At 44.2% G+C, this 23,950-nt stretch overlaps 1 protein-coding gene across 1 annotated transcript in view; it reads left to right on the top strand.

Annotated features, from left to right (window-relative positions):
- The window catches only part of LOC311114198 (arfaptin-2-like), a 50,490-nt gene extending 31,044 nt beyond the window's left edge, over nucleotides 1-19,446 (top strand). Inside the window, exons 3-8 of the mRNA XM_084189469.1 lie at nucleotides 1,381-1,489; nucleotides 4,414-4,529; nucleotides 6,331-6,552; nucleotides 12,141-12,298; nucleotides 17,852-18,026; nucleotides 19,115-19,446. Of these exons, the coding sequence (XP_084045595.1) occupies nucleotides 1,381-1,489; nucleotides 4,414-4,529; nucleotides 6,331-6,552; nucleotides 12,141-12,298; nucleotides 17,852-18,026; nucleotides 19,115-19,270 (936 nt within the window). The 3' untranslated portion in view covers nucleotides 19,271-19,446. The remainder of the gene's footprint in view (nucleotides 1-1,380; nucleotides 1,490-4,413; nucleotides 4,530-6,330; nucleotides 6,553-12,140; nucleotides 12,299-17,851; nucleotides 18,027-19,114) is intronic.
- Nucleotides 19,447-23,950: the final 4,504 nt, after the last annotated feature.

Here is a 23,950-nt window from a genome sequence, read left to right as displayed (position 1 = left end):
CCCTCTGCCTCGTCTCTCTTTGCCTCTGCCTCGTCTCTCTTTGCCTCTGCCTCGTCTCTCTTTCCCTCTGCCTCGTCCTTCTTTCCCTCTGCCTCGTCTCTGTTTCGCTCTGCCTCGTCCTTCTTTCCCTCTGCCTCGTCTTGCTTTTCTCTTTACTTCAATATCTCTCGTCTCTCTTTCCCTCTGCCTCGTCTCTCTTTCCCTCTGCCTCGTCTCTGTTTCCCTCTGCCTCGTCCTTCTTTCCCTCTGCCTCGTCCTTCTTTCCCTCTGCCTCGTCTCTCTTTCCCTCTGCCTCGTCTCTGTTTCGCTCTGCCTCGTCTCTGTTTCCCTCTGCCTCGTCCTTCTTTCCCTCTGCCTCGTCTTGCTTTTCTCTTTACTTCAATATCTCTCGTCTCTCTTTCCATCTGCCTCGTCTCTTTCCCTCTGCCTCGTCTCTTTCCCTCTGCCTCGTCTCTTTCCCTCTGCCTCGTCTCTTTCCCTCTGCCTCGTCTCTCTTTCCCTCTGCCTCGTCTCTCTTTCCCTCTGCCTCGTCTCTCTTTCCCTCTGCCTCGTCTCTTTCCCTCTGCCTCGTCTCTCTTTGCCTCTGCCTCGTCTGTTACCCTCTGCCTCTCTTTCCCTCTGCCTCATCTCTCTTTCCCTCTGCCTCGTCCTTCTTTCCCTCTGCCTCGTCCTTCTTTCCCTCTGCCTCGTCTCTCTTTCCCTCTGCCTCGTCTCTCTTTCCCTCTGCCTCGTCTCTCTTTCCCTCTGCCTCGTCTCTCTTTCCCTCTGCCTCGTCCTTCTTTCCCTCTGCCTCGTCCTTCTTTCCCTCTGCCTCGTCCTTCTTTCCCTCTGCCTCGTCCTTCTTTCCCTCTGCCTCGTCCTTCTTTCCCTCTGCCTCGTCCTTCTTTCCCTCTGCCTCGTCTCTCTTTCCCTCTGCCTCGTCTCTTTCCCTCTGCCTCGTCTCTTTCCCTCTGCCTCGTCTCTCTTTCCCTCTGCCTCGTCTCTCTTTCCCTCTGCCTCGTCTCTCTTTCCCTCTGCCTCGTCTCTTTCCCTCTGCCTCGTCTCTCTCTGCCTCTGCCTCGTCTGTTACCCTCTGCCTCGTCTCTCTTTCCCTCTGCCTCGTCTCTCTTTCCCTCTGCCTCGTCTCTGTTTCCCTCTGCCTCGTCTCTTTTTCCCTCTGCCTCGTCTCTCTTTCCCTCTGCCTCGTCTCTCTTTCCCTCTGCCTCGTCTCTCTTTGCCTCTGCCTCGTCTCTCTTTGCCTCTGCCTCGTCTCTCTTTGCCTCTGCCTCGTCTCTGTTTCGCTCTGCCTCGTCTCTGTTTCCCTCTGCCTCGTCCTTCTTTCCCTCTGCCTCGTCTTGCTTTTCTCTTTACTTCAAAATCTCTCGTGTCTTCTATCTGTAGGACCTACACCAGGTGATGGTGTCTGGACCCAACCTGAATGAGACCAGTATCGTATCCGGGGGTTACGGGGGTACAGCCGAGGGAATCATTCCTACCAGCTCCATTAAAGGTACAGTACTTTGCTACCCCTATCTCCCTGATTGGGGACCGGTGGCGACTCCCTTTGTATCTCCCCTCTCTGTCTCTCTCTGTCTCTCTCTGTCTCTCTCTGTCTCTCTCTGTCTCTCTCTGTATCTCTCTGTCTCTGTCTGTCTGTCTCTGTCTGTCTCTCTCTGTCTCCGTCTGTCTCTCTCTCTCTGTCTCTCTCTGTCTCTGTCTCTCTCTCTGTCTCTGTCTGTCTGTCTCTGTCTGTCTCTCTCTGTCTCCGTCTGTCTCTCTCTCTCTCTCTCTCTCTGTCTCTGTCTCTCTACCTCTCTGTCTGTCTCTCTACCTCTCTGTCTCTCATGACAGGGTTTTTTGTTTTTCCTTCCTATTTAATGTTTTAATATTTCAGTGTTTTTAAGTCCAGGTGGTCTGCCGTTGTTAAAACAGGAGTTAATAGATGACAGCCGACTGTCCATCTGTCACTGTGGTTTCCATCTTGTTTCCATTCTGTCTGTCTCTGTTCAATAATCACCATGCGCTAAACATTCTGTCTGTCTCTGTTCAATAATCACCATGCGCTAAACATTCTGTCTGTCTCTGTTCAATAATCACCATGCACTAAACATTCTGTCTGTCTCTGTTCAATAATCACCATGCACTAAACATTCTGTCTGTCTCTGTTCAATAATCACCATGCGCTAAACATTCTGTCTGTCTCTGTTCAATAATCACCATGCACTAAACATTCTGTCTGTCTCTGTTCAATAATCACCATGCACTAAACATTCTGTCTGTCTCTGTTCAATAATCACCATGCGCTAAACATTCTGTCTGTCTCTGTTCAATAATCACCATGCACTAAACATTCTGTCTGTCTCTGTTCAATAATCACCATGCGCTAAACATTCTGTCTGTCTCTGTTCAATAATCACCATGCACTAAACATTCTGTCTGTCTCTGTTCAATAATCACCATGCGCTAAACATTCTGTCTGTCTCTGTTCAATAATCACCATGCGCTAAACATTCTGTCTGTCTCTGTTCAATAATCACCATGCACTAAACATTCTGTCTGTCTCTGTTCAATAATCACCATGCGCTAAACATTCTGTCTGTCTCTGTTCAATAATCACCATGCGCTAAACATTCTGTCTGTCTCTGTTCAATAATCACCATGCGCTAAACATTCTGTCTGTCTCTGTTCAATAATCACCATGCGCTAAACATTCTGTCTGTCTCTGTTCAATAATCACCATGCGCTAAACATTCTGTCTGTCTCTGTTCAATAATCACCATGCGCTAAACATTCTGTCTGTCTCTGTTCAATAATCACCATGCGCTAAACATTCTGTCTGTCTCTGTTCAATAATCACCATGCACTAAACATTCTGTCTGTCTCTGTTCAATAATCACCATGCGCTAAACATTCTGTCTGTCTCTGTTCAATAATCACCATGCGCTAAACATTCTGTCTGTCTCTGTTCAATAATCACCATGCGCTAAACATTCTGTCTGTCTCTGTTCAATAATCACCATGCGCTAAACATTCTGTCTGTCTCTGTTCAATAATCACCATGCGCTAAACATTCTGTCTCTGTTCAATAATCACCATGCGCTAAACATTCTGTCTGTCTCTGTTCAATAATCACCATGCGCTAAACATTCTGTCTGTCTCTGTTCAATAATCACCATGCGCTAAACATTCTGTCTGTCTCTGTTCAATAATCACCATGCGCTAAACATTTTGTCTGTCTCTGTTCAATAATCACCATGCGCTAAACATTCTGTCGGTCTCTGTTCAATAATCACCATGCGCTAAACATTCTGTCTGTCTCTGTTCAATAATCACCATGCGCTAAACATTTTGTCTGTCTCTGTTCAATAATCACCATGCGCTAAACATTCTGTCTGTCTCTGTTCAATAATCACCATGCGCTAAACATTCTGTCGGTCTCTGTTCAATAATCACCATGCGCTAAACATTCTGTCTGTCTCTGTTCAATAATCACCATGCGCTAAACATTCTGTCTGTCTCTGTTCAATAATCACCATGCACTAAACATTCTGTCTGTCTCTGTTCAATAATCACCATGCGCTAAACATTCTGTCTTCATCTCATCTTTTCCTCCTCTCCTCAGCCGTGTTAGAGTCCTTTCCAGCAGGTCTGCTGACAGCCAATCACATACAGCCATACACAGGTATACCTTACCCCTTCATGAACTACTGTTCCTAGGTCAGCAAGCCAGTCAGACCTCTACACAGACCTTTACACAGGTAGACCTTTACCCTAATCACTGATCCACAGTCAGTGGTTATTCCCAATCCCCCCTTTTGGTTAATGTTGGGACTCAAGGGAAGGGCTGATCCTAGATATGTGGTAAGTAGTGAACTTCTACCTTGAGTATCCAGGTACTTTCCAGGGCCCCAGTCACCACCTATTTATGTCACACTGACACTTCTCTCTGTCTCTCTCTGTCTGTCTGTCTGTCTGTCTGTCTGTCTGTCTGTCTGTCTGTCTGTGGCTCTGGCTCTGGCTCTGGCTCTGGCTCTGGCTCTGGCTCTGGCTCTGGCTCTGGCTCTGGCTCTCACTCACCCACACACTGTTTCCATGCTGTTGTCATGGTGATAGGGGAGTTGTTAGGATATTGTTCTCAGAGGTGTGAGATGGTGTTTACTGTAGAGTACATACATTTAAGATTCTACTACTTCATTTGTTTCAACAAAGCACAAACGACGGGTGTATTTTGTGAGTATTTATTTGTCTGTGTGAATTTGTGACTTACCTCCTCTTCCTCCTCCTCCTGTTCTTCCTTGTCCTCCTCCTCCTCCTCCTTCCCCCCTCCTCTTCCTCCTCCTCCTGTTCTTCCTTGTCCTCCTCCTCCTCCCCCCTCCTCTTCATCCTCCTCCTCCTCCCCCCTCCTCCTCATCCTCCTCCTCCGCCTCCTCCCAGGTTCCAGCATGCCGAACAGTAGCAGCAGTGGCTCCACTACTGCAGAGGAGGCCTCTAGGGGAGTGGCTGTGGAGAAACTGGACTTAATGAAGAAATGGGGCCTCAACACCTACAAGGTACCACAATCTACCTTACCTCAACACCTACAAGGTACCACAATCTACCTTACCTCAACACCTACAAGGTACCACAATCTACCTTACCTCAACACCTACAAGGTATCACAATTTACCTTACCTCAACACCTACAAGGTATCACAATTCACCTTACCTCAACACCTACAAGGTATCACAATTTACCTTACCTCAACACCTACAAGGTATCACAATTTACTTTACCTCAACACCTACAAGGTATCACAATTTACCTTACCTCAACACCTACAAGGTATCACAATTTACCTTACCTCAACACCTACAAGGTACTGCAGTCTTCCTCTGTTGTGATACCTGTAAACTAGACTTGATGAAGAGATGGGGGCTCAACACCTACAAGGTACCACAATCTACAGGGAACAGCCAACATAACGTTCCTTAACAGGGCGTTGGGCCACCAGACCAGCTTCCATGAGCCTTGGCGTAGATTCTACAAGTGTCTGGAACTCTGTTGGAGGGGATGCGGTACCGTTCTTCCTGGAGAAATGCCATCATTTTGTGTTTTGATGGTGGTGGAAAACACTGTCTCAGGCGTCGCTACAGAATCTCCCATAAATGTTCAATTGGGTTGAGATCTGGTGACTGAGACACGCGCCCTGTTAACCCCATGTGCTCCTTTGAGAAACCTCTTTCAAAGTCAGAGATCTCTTCTTCTAGCCATGGTAGCCAAAATAATGGGCAACTGGGCATTTTTATACATGGCCCTAAGCATGATGGGATGTTAATTGCTTAATTAACTCAGGAACCACACCTGTGTGGAAGAACCGGCTTTCAATATACTTTGTATCCCTCATTTACTCAAGTGTTTCCTTTATTTTGGCAGTTACCTGTGCCTGTCTACGTAAGTCTACCTGTTAGCATACCTGAACATACCTGAGACCCATAAACAGGGCCTCAACACCTACCAGGTACCTCAGCCTTTCATAGATAGTTTACCTATCTGTTAGCATACCTGAACATACCTGAGACCCATAAACAGGGCCTCAACACCTACCAGGTACCTCAGCCTTTCATAGATAGTTTACCTATCTGTTAGCATACCTGAACACACCTGAGAGACCCATACACATACCAGGGAATTGTCTTAACATATCTAATGGGGCTTGGAATTGTCTTAACATATCTAATGGGGCTTGGAATTGCCAGGGACCTCACGATACTTAGGTGCCGATATTTCATGCTAATACAATTTGCTCAGAGAAAATATTCTAAAAAAGAAAGGGGTCAAAGTTATAGGCACCCCTGTTTTCAAAACCTTTCAATACCTCACCTTGCGAACATAACGACACTGAGCCTTTTTCTAGAATGTTTTATGAGTTGGAGAACACATTGGGAGGGACCTTAGACCATTCCTTCATACAGAATCCTTCCAGATCCTTGATATAAATTTGTCTGCGCTTACGGACTTCCTTCTTCAATGCAAACCACAGGTTTTCAATGTGGTAAAAGTCAATAAGATGGCCATTGCAAAATGTTGATTTTGTGGTCAATTAACCATTTCTTTGTGGATTTTGAAATGCGTGCTTGGGGTTATTGTCTTGCTGGAAGATCCACTTGCGGCCAAGTTTCAGCCTCCTGGCAGAGGAAACCAGGTTTTCAGCTAAAATGTCCTGGTACTGGGTAAAGTTAATGATGCCATTGACCTTAACAAGGGCCCCAGGACCAGTGGAAGCAAAATAGCCTCATAACATCAAAGATCCACCAGCGTATTTGACAGTAGGTATTGACATTTCAGTCTTTCCTTCTCCCTCTCTCCCCCAGTGCACTAAGCAGATGATCTCGGAGCGGTTTGGTCGTGGCTCTAAGACCGTGGACCTAGAACTGGAGGCCCAGATAGAAGTTCTCCGGGACACCAAGAGGAAGTATGAGAACGTGCTGCGATTGGCTAGAGCCCTGACCAATCACTTGTACAGCATGGTGCAGACGCAACACGCCCTCGGGGACACCTTCACAGACCTCAGCCAGAAATCACCTGAACTACGGGTGAGAACCTGACCTATAACCTCTAGGCTAACCCCTAACCCCAAAGCCAGAAATCAACTGAATTATGGGTGAGTGCACAAAAAAAGACTCTAAAACTTACGTGCGCCAGTTTTCCCGCAAAGGTTGGTATTTATCAGTTTTGAACTTGACGGGAAAGTGTGCGTATCTCCACGCAAATCTTAGACCATGCGTACGCACAACCTCTAGTGGTGGATCAACTAACTGTATTGCACAACCTCTAGTGGTGGATCAACTAACTGTATTGCACAACCTCTAGTGGTGGATCAACTAACTGTATTGCACAACATCTAGTGGTGGATCAACTAACTGTATTGCACAACCTCTAGTGGTGGATCAACTAACTGTATTACACAACCTCTAGTGGTGGATCAACTAACTGTATTGCACAACATCTAGTGGTGGATCAACTAACTGTATTACACAACCTCTAGTGGTGGATCAACTAACTGTATTGCACAACATCTAGTGGTGGATCAACTAACTGTATTACACAACCTCTAGTGGTGGATCAACTAACTGTATTGCACAACATCTAGTGGTGGATCAACTAACTGTATTACACAACCTCTAGTGGTGGATCAACTAACTGTATTGCACAACCTCTAGTGGTGGATCAACTAACTGTATTGCACAACCTCTAGTGGTGGATCAACTAACTGTATTACACAACCTCTAGTGGTGGATCAACTAACTGTATTGCACAACCTCTAGTGGTGAATCAACTAACTGTATTGCACAACCTCTAGTGGTGGATCAACTAACTGTATTGCACAACCTGTAGTGGTGGATCAACTAACTGTATTGCACAACCTCTAGTGGTGGATCAACTAACTGTATTGCACAACATCTAGTGGTGGATCAACTAACTGTATTGGACAACCTTTAGTGGTGGATCAACTAACTGTATTGCACAACATCTAGTGGTGGATCAACTAACTGTATTGCACAACCTCTAGTGGTGGATCAACTAACTGTATTGGACAACCTCTAGTGGTGGATCAACTAACTGTATTGCACAACCTCTAGTGGTGGATCAACTAACTGTATTGGACAACATCTAGTGGTGGATCAACTAACTGTATTGCACAACCTCTAGTGGTGGATCAACTAACTGTATTGCAAGGGAATATTGTTATTTTGGAGGAAATGGAGGTGTTGATGCACGGGCATTGGTAGGCTAATAAAGACATGAAAATGGAGGCCTAATGATAAAACAGATGCCGTTGGTAAGAAGATCGCATAGCAGCATGTAGCCTAATATATTAATTTTACTTGTATTATGTAGGACTAAACCATAATCATATTGCAGGACATGTCTCTCCTTTTTATTATACAGTGGCTTGCAGAAGTATACACCCCCCTTGGCATTTTTCCTATTTTGTTGCCTTACAACCTGGAATTAAAATTGATTTTTGGGGGGGTTTGTATCATTTGATTTACACAACATGCCTACCACTTTGAAGACCCAAAATATGTTTTATTGTGGAACAAACAAGAAATAAGACAAAAAAACAGAACTAGAGCGTGCATAACTATTCACCCCTCCCAAAGTCAATACTTTGTAGAGCCACCTTTTGCAGCATTTACAGCTGCAAGTCTCTTGGGGTATGTCTCTATAAGCTTGGCACATCTAGCCACTGGGATTTTTGCCCATTCTTCAAGGCAAAACTGCTCCAGCTTCAAGTTGGATGGGTTCCGCTGGTGTACAGCAATCTTTAAGTCATACCACAGATTCTCTTGAGGTCTGGGCTTTGACTAGGCCATTCCAATACATTTAAATGTTTCCCCTTAAACCACTCAAGTGTTGCTTTAGCAGTATGCTTAGGGTCATTGTCCTGCTGGAAGGTGAACCTCTGTCCCAGTCTCAAATCTCTGGAAGACTGAAACAGGTCTCCCTCAAGAATTTCCCTGTATTTAGCGCCATCCATCATTCCTTCAATTCTGACCAGTTTCCCAGTCCCTGCCGATGGAAAAACATCCCCGCAGCATGATGCTGCCACCACCATGCTTCACTGTGGGGATGGTGTTCTCGGTGTGATGAGAGGTGTTGGGTTTGCGCCAGACATAGCGTTTTCCTTGATGGCCAAAAGCTCAATTTTAGTCTCATCTGACCAGAGTACTTCTCCACAACTTTGTCCCTGAACTGTTCGGAGAGCTCCTTGGTCTTCATGGTGCCGCTTGCTTGGTGGTGCCCCTTGCTTAGTGATGTTGCAGACTCTGGGGCCTTTCAGAACAGGTGTATATATACTGTGATCATGTGACACTTAGATTGCACACAGGTGGACTTTATTTAACTAATTATGTGACTTCTGAAGGTAATTGGTTCCACCAGATCTTATTTAGGGGCTTCATAGCAAAGGGGGTGAATACATATGCACGCACCACTTTTCAGTTATTTATTTTTTAGAAGTTTTTGAAACAAGTTATTTTTTTCATTTCAATTCACCAATTTGGACTATTTTGTGTATGTCCATTACATGTAATCCAAATAAAAATCAATTTAAATTACAGGTTGTAATGCAACAAAATAGGAAAAAGCACTGTATAGGACTAAATCATAATCATATTTCAGGACATGTCTCTCCTTTTATGACATGACTGGTTTATTCCCACTACGCACCAAATAGACCTATTAGCCTACTATCATCACTCATTCAATAAATATACCTATTAGCCTACCATCATCACTCATTCAATACAGTAAATATACCTATTAGCCTACTATCATCACTCATTCAATACAGTAAATAGTCCTATTAGCCTACCATCATCACTCATTCAATACAGTAAATATACCTATTAGCCTACTATCATCACTCATTCAATACAGTAAATATACCTATTAGCCTACTATCATCACTCATTCAATACAGTAAATATACCTATTAGCCTACTATCATCACTCATTCAATACAGTAAATAGTCCTATTAGCCTACTATCATCACTCATTCAATACAGTAAATAGTCCTATTAGCCTACTATCATCACTCATTCAATACAGTAAATAGTCCTATTAGCCTACTATCATCACTCAATACAGTAAATAGACTGGTAGCCTATGACCGTACGGGGAGGCTACAGTATTGCTGTATGATAGGATTAGGAGTGCGTCCTCGTAGCCTATTTCATCTCAGAGCCTATACCAAGGCAGGATGGGAGTGCCTCCTCGTAGCCTATTTCATCTCAGAGCCTATACCAAGGCAGGATGGGAGTGCCTCCTCGTCGCCTATTTCATCTCAGAGCCTATACCAAGGCAGGATGGGAGTGCCTCCTCGTAGCCTATTTCATCTCAGAGCCTATACCAAGGCAGGATGGGAGTGCCTCCTCGTCGCCTATTTCATCTCAGAGCCTATACCAAGGCAGGATGGGAGTGCCTCCTCGTAGCCTATTTCATCTCAGAGCCTATACCAAGGCAGGATGGGAGTGCCTCCTCGTCGCCTATTTCATCTCAGAGCCTATACCAAGGCAGGACATAGACACCCTGTATTGATCAACTAAATATTGAACAACAAATAGTGTGGGCTGTAGGCATCATTTAGTTTTAATTTGTTAAATGGACAATAAATCTTGCAGAATGCGCAGTGGTTTGTCACTCGCTATATGCGGCATGCATTATTTAAAAAAATTGTCACTGTAAAAGATTAACACATTTTACCCACACCTCTAGAGAAATGTGATCGAATTGGCCATTGCATTTATTTTATAAACTGTCATGGCCCAGTTCCAACATCTCCAAATCATGCAGCAAATGAGGGTGTTTTTGTTACCATACAAGGTGAATGGAGGGTGTTTTCCAGGCTGGGTTCTAATGCTCATTCACGAGTGCACAGATATAGTTTTGTCTCTGATTCATCAATGAAAATGTGTATGTTGCGTGCGGCAGTGTGATAAATCCAATATAGTTTGTGGCGCATGCAAATCCTAGAATCTCCACGTACGCCAGAATTTAGTGAGAAATTGATAAATCAGGCCCCTGACCTCTAACCGACCTCTAACCTTAATCCAGAGACCTCAGTCAGAAATCAGTTGAACTACGAGTACGAATGACCTCTAACCTTAATCCAGAGACCTCAGTCAGAAATCAGTTGAACTACGAGTACGAATGACCTCTAACCTTAATCCACAGACCTCAGTCAGAAATCAGCTGAACTACAAGTACGAATGACCTCTAACCTTAATCCAGGACCTCAGTCAGATATCAGCTGAATTACGAGTACGAATTACCTCTAACCTTAATCCAGGACCTCAGTCAGATATCAGCTGAATTACGAGTACGAATGACCTCTAACCTTAATCCAGAGACCTCAGTCAGATATCAGCTGAACTACGAGTACGAATGACCTCTAACCTTAATCCAGAGACCTCAGTCAGATATCAACTGAACTACGAGTACGAATGACCTCTAACCTTAATCCAGGACCTTAGAATTAAAACCCTGTCAAACTGCAACTGTAGGTCTTATTAAAAAAAAAAAAGTAACTCATTTGTCATCACTATTATGTTGATTTGATTAATTCCAGGATAGGCAGCCTAGCCACATTTTCTCCTGACACACAAATGGACTGTAAATCCATAACGTTACCAATGAGTTTACCCTGACCAGATGGACAGGACACATCGGCTGTAGTAGTATAGCAGCCTACAGTTGATCAGACTGAACAACAGTCTAGTTCTCATCCCATAGAGCATGTCAGATCTCTAATGTTTAGGTGTAGCCTAAAAGCTGCTGCAACATTTATGTCATGAGTGTTTTGCTTGTGTCTTTTATAAATTTGTTTTCTTGCTGCTCAACTATCACTTTTCAATCTCTATCCAATAATGTCACCAACTCACCAGGCTTCTCAACACACACACACTCTGCGGCACAACTCCAATGCAACACACTAGATTCATTCTCTGATCCTAATCCTATGATTGGATGGACAACATGTCAGTTCATACTGCAAAAGCTTTGATTGGTTGGAGGTCGTCCTCCGGAAGTGGTCATAATTACCATGTAGGTCTATGGAAGGGGGTGAGGCCTACGAGCCTCCTAGGTTTTGTATTGAAGTCAATGTACCCAGAGGAGGATAGAAGCTAGCTGTCCTCCGGCTACACCATGGTGCTACCCCAGAGAGTGCTGTTGAAGTTAGTATAGACCTTCATTGCAAAACAGTGTGTTTTAATCCAATTATGTGGTGACATATGAATATATTTTGTATAGTTTTATCTAAAAAGGATAACTTTTTAGTGTTACACTATTTTTATGACATTTCACTGAGGAGGATGGTCCTCCCCTTCCTCCTCTGAGGAGCCTCCACTGGTGTGTAATGGTCTAATGGTTCCTCCAGGATGAGATTGGTTAACATCTCAACCAGAGCTGTGTTTAATGGTCTAATGGTTCCTCCAGGATGAGTTTGGTTAACATCTCAACCAGAGCTGTGTGTGATGGTCTGATGATTCCTCCAGGATGAGATTGGTTAACATCTCAACCAGAGCTGTGTGTGATGGTCTGATGATTCCTCCAGGATGAGATTGGTTAACATCTCAACCAGAGCTGTGTTTAATGGTCTGCTGATTCCTCCAGGATGAGTTTGGGTACAACGCAGAGACCCAGAAGTTGTTGTGTAAGAACGGAGAGACCCTGCTGGGAGCCATCAACTTCTTCGTGTCCAGCATCAATACACTGGTTAACAAGACCATGGAGGACACACTGATGAGCATCAAGATGTACGAGGCTGCTAGGTGAGACCACACACACACACACACACACACACACACACACACACACACACACACACACACAGGTCAGCAAATTCCCTTACTCTGTTCACATACCCTAATCTACTCTAGACATACTGACTCATATTCATGGTTCTGTCCTTAGAATCCGAGGTTGGAGTTTGATGCTTCTAGAGCAGACCTAGAGGAGTTGAGTCTGGGTCCGAGGGTTATAGCTTATACGTTGTTATACAGTGGGGAAAAAAAGTATTTAGTCAGCCACCAATTGTGCAAGTTCTACCACTTAAAAAGATGAGAGAGGCCTGTAATTTTCATCATAGGTACACGTCAACTATGACAGACAAATTGAGGAAAAAAAATCCAGAAAATCACATTGTAGGATTTTTAATGAATTTATTTGCAAATTATGGTGGAAAATAAGTATTTGGTCACCTACAAACAAGGAAGATTTCTGGCTCTCACAGACCTGTAACTTCTTCTTTAAGAGGCTCCTCTGTCCTCCACTTGTTACCTGTATTAATGGCACCTGTTTGAACTTGTTATCAGTATAAAAGACACCTGTTCACAACCTCAAACAGTCACACTCCAAACTCCACTATGGCGAAGACCAAAGAGCTGTCAAAGGACACCAGAAACAAAATTGTAGACCTGCACCAGGCTGGGAAGACTGAATCTGCAATAGGTAAGCAGCTTGGTTTGAAGAAATCAACTGTGGGAGCAATTATTAGGAAATGGAAGACATACAAGACCACTGAAAATCTCCCTCGATCTGGGGCTCCACGCAAGATCTCACCCCGTGGGGTCAAAATGATCACAAGAACGGTGAGCAAAAATCCCAGAACCACACGGGGGGACCTAGTGAATGACCTGCAGAGAGCTGGGACCAAAGTAACAAAGCCTACCATCAGTAACACACTACGCCGCCAGGGACTCAAATCCTGCAGTGCATGACGTGTCCCCCTGCTTTAGCCAGTACATGTCCAGGCCCGTCTGAAGTTTGCTAGAGTGCATTTGGATGATCCAGAAGAGGATTGGGAGAATGTCATATGAAACCAAAATATAACTTTTTGGTAAAAACTCAACTCGTCGTGTTTGGAGGACAAATAATGCTGAGTTGCATCCAAAGAACACCATACCTACTGTGAAGCATGGGGGTGGAAACATCATGCTTTGGGGCTGTTTTTCTGCAAAGGGACCAGGACGACTGATCCGTGTAAAGGAAAGAATGAATGGGGCCATGTATCGTGAGATTTTGAGTGAAAACCTCCTTCCGTCAGCAAGGGCATTGAAGATGAAACGTGGCTGGGTCTTTCAGCATGACAATGATCCCAAACACACTGCCCGGGCAACTAAGGAGTGGCTTCGTACGAAGCATTTCAAGGTCCTGGAGTGGCCTAGCCAGTCTCCAGATCTCAACCCCATAGAAAATCTTTGGAGGGAGTTGAAAGTCTGTGTTGCCCAGCGACAGCCCCAAAACATCACTGCTCTAGAGGAGATCTGCATGGAGGAATGGGCCAAAATACCAGCAACAGTGTGTGACAACCTTGTGAAGACTTACAGAAAACGTTTGACCTGTGTCATTGCCAACAAAGGGTATATAACAAAGTATTGAGAAACTTTTGTTATTGACCAAATACTTATTTTCCACCATAATTTGCAAATAAATTCATAAAAAATCCTACAATGTGATTTTCTGGATTTTTGTTCCTCATTTTGTCTGTCCTAGTTGACTTGTTCCTATGATGAAAATTACAGGCCTCTCTCATCTTTTTAAGTGGGAGAACTTGCACAATTGGTGGCTGACTAAATACTTTTTTTCCCCACTGTAGGTTGTTAGATGTTCTCTGTCTCTCTCTCTCTCTCTGTCTCTCTCTCCCTCTCTTTCTCTCTCTCTCTCCCTCTCTTTGTCTCTATCTCTCTCTTTCTCTCTGTCTCTCTCTCTCTCTCTCTCTCTCTCTCTCTTTCTCTCTCTCTCTCTGTCTCTCTCTCTCTCTTTCTCTCTCTCTCTCTCTTTCTCTCTCTCTCTCTCTGCCTCTCTCTCTCTCTCTATCTCTCTCTCTCTCTGTCTGTCTCTCTGTCTCTCTCTGTCTCTCTCTGTCTCTCTCTGTCTCTCTCTCTGTCTGTCTCTCTCTGTCTCTGTCTCTGTGTGTGTGGTTAGGGTTTGATGTGAACAGGGCAGAACTAGAGGTCAGAGAGTTGTAAGTTCTCTCTCAATTTAAGGGCTTTATTGGCATGGGAAATGTGTTTACATTGCCAAAGCAAATGAAATAAATAATAAACAAAAGTGAAATTAACAATAAAAAAATGAACAGTAAACATTACACTCACAAAAGTCCCGAAGGAATAGAGACATTTCAAATGTCATGTTATGTCTATGTGATTGCACACTGGTATTTCACCCAGTAGATATGAGTTTATCAAAATTGGATTAGTTTTTCGAATTCTTTGTGGGTCTGTGCAATCTGAGGGAAATATGTGTCTCTAATATGGTCATACATTTGGCAGGAGGTTAGGAAGTGCAGCTCAGTTTCCACCTCATTTTGTGGGCAGTGTGCACATAGCCTGTCTTCTCTTGAGAGCCAGGTCTGCCTACAGCGGCCTCTCTCAATAGCAAGGCTATGCTCACTGAGTCTGTACATAGTCAAAGCTTTCCTTAAGTTTGGGTCAGTCACAGTGGTCAGGTATTCTGCCACTGTGTACTCTCGGTTTAGAGCCAAATATCATTCTAGTTTTCTCTGTTTTTTGTTAATTCTTTCCAACGTGTCAAGTAATTATCTTTTAGTTTTCTCATGATTTGGTTGGGTCTAATTGTGTTGCTGTCCTGGTCTCTGTTTGTGTTTGTGAACAGAGCCCCAGGACCAGCTTGCTTAGGGGACTCTTCTTCAGGTTCATCGCTCTAGGTGATTGCTTTGTTATGGAAGGTTTGGGAATCGCTTCCTTTTACGAATTCAGCATGCGGAGTCTATTTGGCGTTTGTCCCATTTTGTGAATTCTTGGTTGATGAGCGGACCCCAGACCTCACAACCATAAAGGGCAATGTGTTCTATAACTGATTCAAGTATTTTATGCCAGATCCTAATTGGTATGTCAAATTTTATGTTCCTTTTGATGGTGTAGAAGGCACTTCTTGCCTTGTCTCTCAGATCGTTCACAGCTTTGTGGAAGTTACCTGTGGCGCTGATGTTTAGGCCGAGGTATGTGTAGTTTTTTGTGTGCTCTAGGGCAATGGTGTCTAGATGGAATTTGTATTTGTGGTCCTGGCAACTGGACCTTTTTTGGAACATCATTATTTTTGTCTTACTGAGACTTACTGTCAGGGCCCAGTTCTGACAGAATCTGTGCAGAAGATCTAGGTGCTGCTGTAGGCCCTCCTTGGTTGGTGACAGAAACACCAGATCATCAGCAAACAGTAGACATTTGACTTCAGATTCTAGTAGGGTGAGGCCGGATGCTGCAGACTGTTCTAGTGCCCTCGCCAATTCGTTGATATATACAGTGGGGGAAAAAAGTATTTAGTCAGCCACCAATTGTGCAAGTTCTCCCACTTCAAAAGATGAGAGAGGCCTGTAATTTTCATCATAGGTACACGTCAACTATGACAGACAAAATTAGATGTTTTTTCTGCAGAAAATCACATTGTAGGATTTTTTATGAATTTATTTGCAAATTATGGTGGAAAATAAGTATTTGGTCACCTACAAACAAGCAAGATTTCTGGCTCTCACAGACCTGTAACTTCTTCTTTAAGAGGCTCCTCTGTCCTCCACTCGTTACCTGTATTAATGGCACCTGTTTGAACTTGTTATCAGTATAAAATACACCTGTCCACAACCTCAAACAGTCACACTCCAAACTCCACTATGGCCAAGACCAAAGAGCTGTCAAAGGACACCAGAAACAAAATTGTAGACCTGCACCAGGCTGGGAAGACTGAATCTGCAATAGGTAAGCAGCTTGGTTTGAAGAAATCAACTGTGGGAGCAATTATTAGGAAATGGAAGACATACAAGACCACTGATAATCTCCCTCGATCTGGGGCTCCACGCAAGATCTCACCCCGTGGGGTCAAAATGATCACAAGAACGGTGAGCAAAAATCCCAGAACCACACGGGGGGACCTAGTGAATGACCTGCAGAGAGCTGGGACCAAAGTAACAAAGCCTACCATCAGTAACACACTACGCCGCCAGGGACTCAAATCCTGCAGTGCCAGACGTGTCCCCCTGCTTAAGCCAGTACATGTCCAGGCCCGTCTGAAATTTGCTAGAGTGCATTTGGATGATCCAGAAGAGGATTGGGAGAATGTCATATGGTCAGATGAAACCAAAATATAACTTTTTGGTAAAAACTCAACACGTCGTGTTTGGAGGACAAAGAATGCTGAGTTGCATCCAAAGAACACCATACCTACTGTGAAGCATGGGGGTGGAAACATCATGCTTTGGGGCAAAGGGACCAGGACGACTGATCCGTGTAAAGGAAAGAATGAATGGGGCCATGTATCGTGAGATTTTGAGTGAAAACCTCCTTCCATCAGCAAGGGCATTGAAGATGAAACGTGGCTGGGTCTTTCAGCATGACAATGATCCCAAACACACCGCCCGGGCAACGAAGGAGTGGCTTCGTAAGAAGCATTTCAAGGTCCTGGAGTGGCCTAGCCAGTCTCCAGATCTCAACCCCATAGAAAATCTTTGGAGGGAGTTGAAAGTCTGTGTTGCCCAGCGACAGCCCCAAAACATCACTGCTCTAGAGGAGATCTGCATGGAGGAATGGGCCAAAATACCAGCAACAGTGTGTGAAAACCTTGTGAAGACTTACAGAAAACGTTTGACCTGTGTCATTGCCAACAAAGGGTATATAACAAAGTATTGAGAAACTTTTGTTATTGACCAAATACTTATTTTCCACCATAATTTGCAAATACATTCATTAAAAATCCTACAATGTGATTGTCTGGGAAAAAAAAATCTCATTTTGTCTGTCATAGTTGACGTGTACCTATGATGAAAATTACAGGACTCTCTCATCTTTTTAAGTGGGAGAACTTGCACAATTGGTGGCTGACTAAATACTTTTTTTCCCCCACTGTATGTTGAAGAGGGTGGGGCTCAAGCTGCATTCCTGTCTCATCCCACGGCCCTGTGGAAAGAAATGTGTGTATTGTTTTACCAATTAAACCGCACACTTGTTGTTTGTGTACATGGATTTTATAATGTCGTATGTTTTTCCCCCAACCCCACTTTCCATCAATTTGTATAGCAGACCCTCATGCCAAATTGAGTCAAAAGCTTTTATGAAATCAACAAAGCATGAGAAGACTTTGCCTTTGTTTTGGTTTGTTTGTTTGTCAATTAGGGTGTGCAGGGTGAATACGTGGTCTGTCGTACGGTAATTTGGTAAAAAGCCAATTTGACATTTGCTCAGTACATTGTTTTCACTGAGGAAATGAACTAGTCTGCTGTTAATGATAATGCGGAGGATTTCCCCAAGGTTGCTGTTGACGCATATGCCACGGTAGTTATTGGGGTCAAATCTCTTTCTCTGTCTCTCTGTCAGGTTGGAGTTTGATGCGTACAGGGCAGACCTAGAGGAGTTAAGTGTTGGTCCCAGGGATGCGGTGACCATGGCCCGTATAGACACAGCCCAGCAGCAGTACCAGATCCACAAGGACAAATATGAACGCCTTCGCTCTGATGTCACTATCAAACTCAACTTCCTGGATGAAAACAAGGTAGGATATACACCTCCAAGAAAACAAGGTAGGATATACACCTCCATGAAAACAAGGTAGGATATACACCTCCATGAAAACAAGGTAGGATATACACCTCCATGAAAACAAGGTAGGATATACACCTCCATGAAAACAAGGTAGGATATACACCTCCATGAAAACAAGGTAGGATATACACCTCCATGAAAACAAGGTAGGATATACACCTCCATGAAAACAAGGTAGGATAAACACCTCCATGAAAACAAGGTAGGATATACACCTCCAAGAAAACAAGGTAGGATAAACACCTCCATGAAAACAAGGTAGGATATACACCTCCATGAAAACAAGGTAGGATATACACCTCCATGAAAACAAGGTAGGATAAACACCTCCATGAAAACAAGGTAGGATATACACCTCCATGAAAACAAGGTAGGATAAACACCTCCATGAAAACAAGGTAGGACACACCTCCATGAAAACAAGGTAGGATAAACACCTCCATGAAATCAAGGTAGGATATACACCTCCATGAAAACAAGGTAAGATAAACACCTCCATGAAAACAAGGTAGGATATACACCTCCATGAAAACAAGGTAGGATATACACCTCCATGAAAACAAGGTAGGATAAACACCTCCATGAAAACAAGGTAGGATAAACACCTCCATGAAAACAAGGTAGGATATACACCTCCATGAAAACAAGGTAGGATATACACCTCCATGAAAACAAGGTAGGATATACACCTCCATGAAAACAAGGTAGGATATATACCTCCATGAAAACAAGGTAGGATAAACACCTCCATGAAAACAAGGTAGGATATACACCTCCATAAAAACAAGGTAGGATATACACCTCCATGTTGCGCTCGTTCTTTTCATTATTTTGTTCTTCCCATCCCTCCCTCTCACCCCTATACAAGTGCACACACACACACGTATGACTGTCTGTCTCTCTCTTTGTCAGTGTATTGTCTCTCTCTCTCTCTCTCTCTCTCTCTCTCTCTCTCTCTCTCTCTCTCTCTCTCTCTCTCTCTCTCTCTCTCTCTCTCTCTCTCTCTCTCTCTCTCTCTCTCTCTCTCTCTCTCTCCAGGTAAAGGTGATGCATAAACAGCTCCTCCTTTTCCATAATGCCACCTCAAACTACTTTGCTGGGAACCAGCAGCAGTTGGAGCAGACCCTGAAGCAGTTTCACATCAAGATGAGGCCCCCAGGGGCCGACAAACCCTCCTGGCTGGAGGAACCGTGAGGGACCGGGCAGACAGAACCCAGGAGAGGACTCCTGAAACGTTACTATCCACTACAGAGGACCACAGACAGACGGACGGACAGACAGAACCACGTAGAGATGGATGGACCAAGTGCATTGAATCTGGAGACCAGTGTCATGAACATTGATCAGAGGCTTTTGGTCCCTCTCCTTTTCTACCAATTCCCTTTCTTTCCATTCCCCCTCTAACCCTGACTGTTTTATTCTTTCTCGCTCTCTCTCTCTCTCTCTGTCTCTCTCTCTCTGTCTCTCTCTCTCTCCTTCTCTGTCTCTCTCTCTCTCCTTCTCTGGCTCTCTCTCTCTCTCTCTCCCTCTCCCCCCCCTCTCTCTCTCTGGCTCTCTCTCTCTGTCTCTCTCTCCCCCCTCTCTCTCTGGCTCCCCCCCCCCCCCCCTCTCTCCCTCTCCCCCCCCCCCCCTCCCTCTCTCTCCCTCTCCCCCTCCCCCCCCCCCCCCCCCCCCCCCCCCCCCCCCCCTCTCTCTCTCGCTCTCTCTCTCTCTCTCTGAAATGGTGTCTAAGTCACTTTAAATCATCACCACCCAGTGCTACTGATTTCCAAACGCTCCAAGATCAGTTTATACCGCCACAATAACTCAACAACAACCACAATGACAGCAGCATCAATGATGACAGCAAGACCAGCTGTGAGACATGACACCGACTGTAAGCAGTAAGACCAGATGTCCAGCAGTAGTCACACCAGTCCTGGTAGTGCTGCGGGTCACAGACAGTCCCGACTCCTGAGACTGAGGACCAGATGCCCGGCAGTAGTCACACCAGTCCTGGTAGTGCTGCGGGTCACAGACAGTCCCGACTCCTGAGACTGAGGACCAGATGCCCGGCAGTAGTCACACCAGTCCTGGTAGTGCTGCGGGTCACAGACAGTCCCGACTCCTGAGACTGAGGACCAGATGCCCGGCAGTAGTCACACCAGTCCTGGTAGTGCTGCGGGTCACAGACAGTCCCGACTCCTGAGACTGAGAGACAGCTGCTGTTTCCTTCCCCACAAACACTAAACAAGACCATCAATGACAACAGTACCGTCATCAGACTGGACAGACGTCCTGATGCAAAGGACGTCAAAGTGTAGTCCACACTCCTGTCCTTAGACTGAGAGACGGGACTGAGAGACAGCCAGGAGAATTCCCTAAATCAGGGCTCTCCAACCCTGTTCCTGGAGAGATACCCTCCTGTAGGTTTTATCTCCAACCCTGTTCCTGGAGAGCTACCCTCCTGTAGGTTTTAACTCCAACCCTGTTCCTGGAGATACCCTCCTGTAGGTTTTAACTCCAACCCTGTTCCTGGAGAGCTACCCTCCTGTAGGTTTTATCTCCAACCCTGTTCCTGGAGAGCTACCCTCCTGTAGGTTTTCACTCCAACCCTAATCTAGCGCACCTTATTCTAATAATTAGCTGGTTGATAAGATGAATCAGGTTAGTTAACTGGGGTATAGAGTATTTGTATCAATATATTTGATTTACCTTATGACTTTGTCCGGCATGGTGGATGGAAGGACAGTAATACAGAACTATTCTGGAGGACGGGTGGTACGGAAACTCCCCACATCTCAACCCATAGACAGTAAGACAGGTCTGACCACATCTCAACCCATAGACAGTAAGACGGGTCTGGCCACATCTCAATCCATGGACAGTAAGACAGGTCTGACCACATCTCAACCCATAGACAGTAAGACGGGTCTGGACACATCTCAATCCATGGACAGTAAGACAGGTCTGGCCCCATCTCAACCCATGGACAGTAAGACAGGTCTGGCCCCATTTTAACCCATGGACAGTAAGACAGGTCTGGCTACATTTTAACCCATGGACAGTAAGACAGGTCTGGCTACATTTTAACCCATGGACAGTAAGACAGGTCTCATCTGGATACATAAGAACTGGATTTCCTCTTTTTCATTTGCAACAAAACATATATTTGTGTGTGTGTGGCATGCACTCACACAATATGTTGCTTGCTACGCTGGATACTATTGTGAGAGAATGACCACTCCTGTCCATGTTTCAACATGTCAGTAGTGACCTTAATAATAATCAGGTTTTGTATGGTGGGAGATAGAAGATACTTGTTTCTATGTAACATTGAGCATTTCCAAACACTAGCCTTACTTGTTTGTTGATTTTATTTTCTGTTAAAAAGTATTTCTGTCTAGTTAGTGTTAGGTGATATTAGATGATATTAGATGGTGATATTAGATTATGTTAGATGATATTAGATGATATTAGCTGATATTAGATGATGATATTAGAGCTTTGGCATGTAACATGGTCTTTTCTATGTTACAGAGAAGAGACACAAAGAACACGTGTTCCCTTCACACACTAGATATTTGTCATGATCGCCAACCCTCCCCTCCCCTCCCCTCCAATCAGGTCAGAGGTCAAATAGAGACCATGGGATGCATGTGCACGGCCCAGCAACCTCTCACCTCTCCACATGTCTCCCTATGTAGCGCAGTACCCTATAGACCCTGGTCAACAGAAGTGCACTACGAAGGGAATGCCATAGAACACTCGTGTTTAATAGATGGTGTAGATAGTGCTTTGTGGTGACTGTCACTGAGAACAGATAACACCACTCCACTCACGTGGGAGAAAAGCTCAACACTCATATTGTTTGATTCAGTCTCACTTGACACTGCTGAGGAGGAGTCTTGAGTAGGAGGAGTCTGAGTGACAGGAGACAGGAGGAGCTCAGGAGGATGGAAGGTAGGTACTGTTGTCAGTGAGTCAATGAGACAAGAAAGACTGCAGTCCAGGTATCTGTGGAGGTAGTTGGGTCCAGGTGTCTGTGGAGGTAGTTGGGTCCAGGTATCTGTGGTGGTAGTTGGGTCCAGGTATCTGTGGTGGTAGTTGGGTCCAGGTATCTGTGGAGGTAGTTGGGTCCAGGTATCTGTGGAGGTAGTTGGGTCCAGGTATCTGTGGAGGTAGTTGGGTCCAGGTATCTGTGGAGGTAGTTGGGTCCAGGTATCTGTGGAGGTAGTTGGGTCCAGGTATCTGTGGAGGTAGTTGGGTCCAGGTATCTGTGGAGGTAGTTGGGTCCAGGTATCTGTGGAGGTAGTTGGGTCCAGGTATCTGTGGAGGTAGTTGGGTCCAGGTATCTGTGGTGGTAGTTGGGTCCAGGTATCTGTGGAGGTAGTTGGGTCCAGGTATCTGTGGAGGTAGTTGGGTCCAGGTATCTGTGGAGGTAGTGGGCAGAACTCATCCAGACTGACTGGACCACTCCATGGTTGTTTGTGCTCACGTTGTGGTTGTGGTCCCCAACTCAAACTCATGATTTGACAAAATGCTGAAATCCACAGGAAAATCTTTCTTTTTTTGTTTTCTCTCTTTTGAAAAAGGAAACATTTCATTTTGATGAGAGCTGTTTTTGTTGAGTGAATATCCTTTATTTATTTTATGGTAAGCCAATTGGTTTTCTTAGTTAACAATCAAAGTCCTGAAATCGTTTTAAAAACCTATCATTTCATAGAGGAATATGGTCAAATATTTTATACCAAATAAATATAGATATGATTAACAACTCTTCAAACTAAGGATTTACCACCTAATGTCACTAATTGTAATAGTTTTTTAATTAGCATTATATTCCGTCACATTAATTGTGATTTAAATTAATTATTATTATTGATGATAATTTTAACTGAACAACTGGGTAAAACACCACTCCTATGCATGGCAATGTCAGCATGTTATTTTCTTAGTTGCCATGGCTACACGACAATGTAAACATGTTATTTTCTTAGTTGCCATGGCTACACGACAATGTAAACGTTAGTTGCCATGGCTACACGGCAATGTCAACATGTTATTTTCTTAGTTTCCATGGCTACACGGCAATGTCAACATGTTATTTTCTTAGTTGGCATGGCTACACAGCTATGTCAACATGTTATTTTCTTAGTTGCCATGGCTACACAGCAATGTCAACATGTTATTTTCTTAGTTGCCATGGCTACACAGCAATGTCAACATGTTACTTTCTTAGTTGCCATGGCTAACATAAGACTAGCAGCAGCACTGCTCTCTTCGTGTATACAGGGTTTCAGATTGATTCTCCTGTTAGAGTGAAAGGATGTGAATTAAATTGTTGCCACTGCTCTTTTTGTAAATGGGTATTTTTTAAAATGTGGATTCTACATAATGACTCCTGATCAACTCTTCTCTTTATTTTAAAAGTGGATCCTACATAATGACTCCTGATCAACTCTTCTCTTTATTTTAAAAGTGGATTCTACATAATGACTCCTGATCAACTCTTCTCTTTATTTTAAAAGTGGATCCTACATAATGACTCCTGATCAACTCTTCTCTTTATTTTAAAAGTGGATCCTACATAATGACTCCTGATCAACTCTTCTCTTTATTTTAAAACGTGGATGGGTTAACAATATATGTTGACGTCACTCTTTAAAAGTAGTTTGTATATTGTAGCTGAGAGTGGGTTTATAGAATGAGATTTTATTTGTGTACAATCAATATTTTATAGGCTGCTGTGTGTGAATGAGGGTTCATACAGTATGTCATGATGTTTAAGATGCTAAGGGATTAACGTGGTATCTTTGTTCAATGTCGTTGCTATTTTTGCCTTCATTTCCCACTCAGACCGGACCCCAACTGAAACATGGGATATGACATCTA

This window comes from Coregonus lavaretus (genome assembly GCF_964263955.1).
Source record: "Coregonus lavaretus genome assembly, contig: HAP1_SCAFFOLD_1087, whole genome shotgun sequence".
Taxonomy (NCBI): Eukaryota; Metazoa; Chordata; class Actinopteri; order Salmoniformes; family Salmonidae; genus Coregonus; species Coregonus lavaretus.
This window is presented reverse-complemented; position numbering and strand designations above follow the sequence as displayed.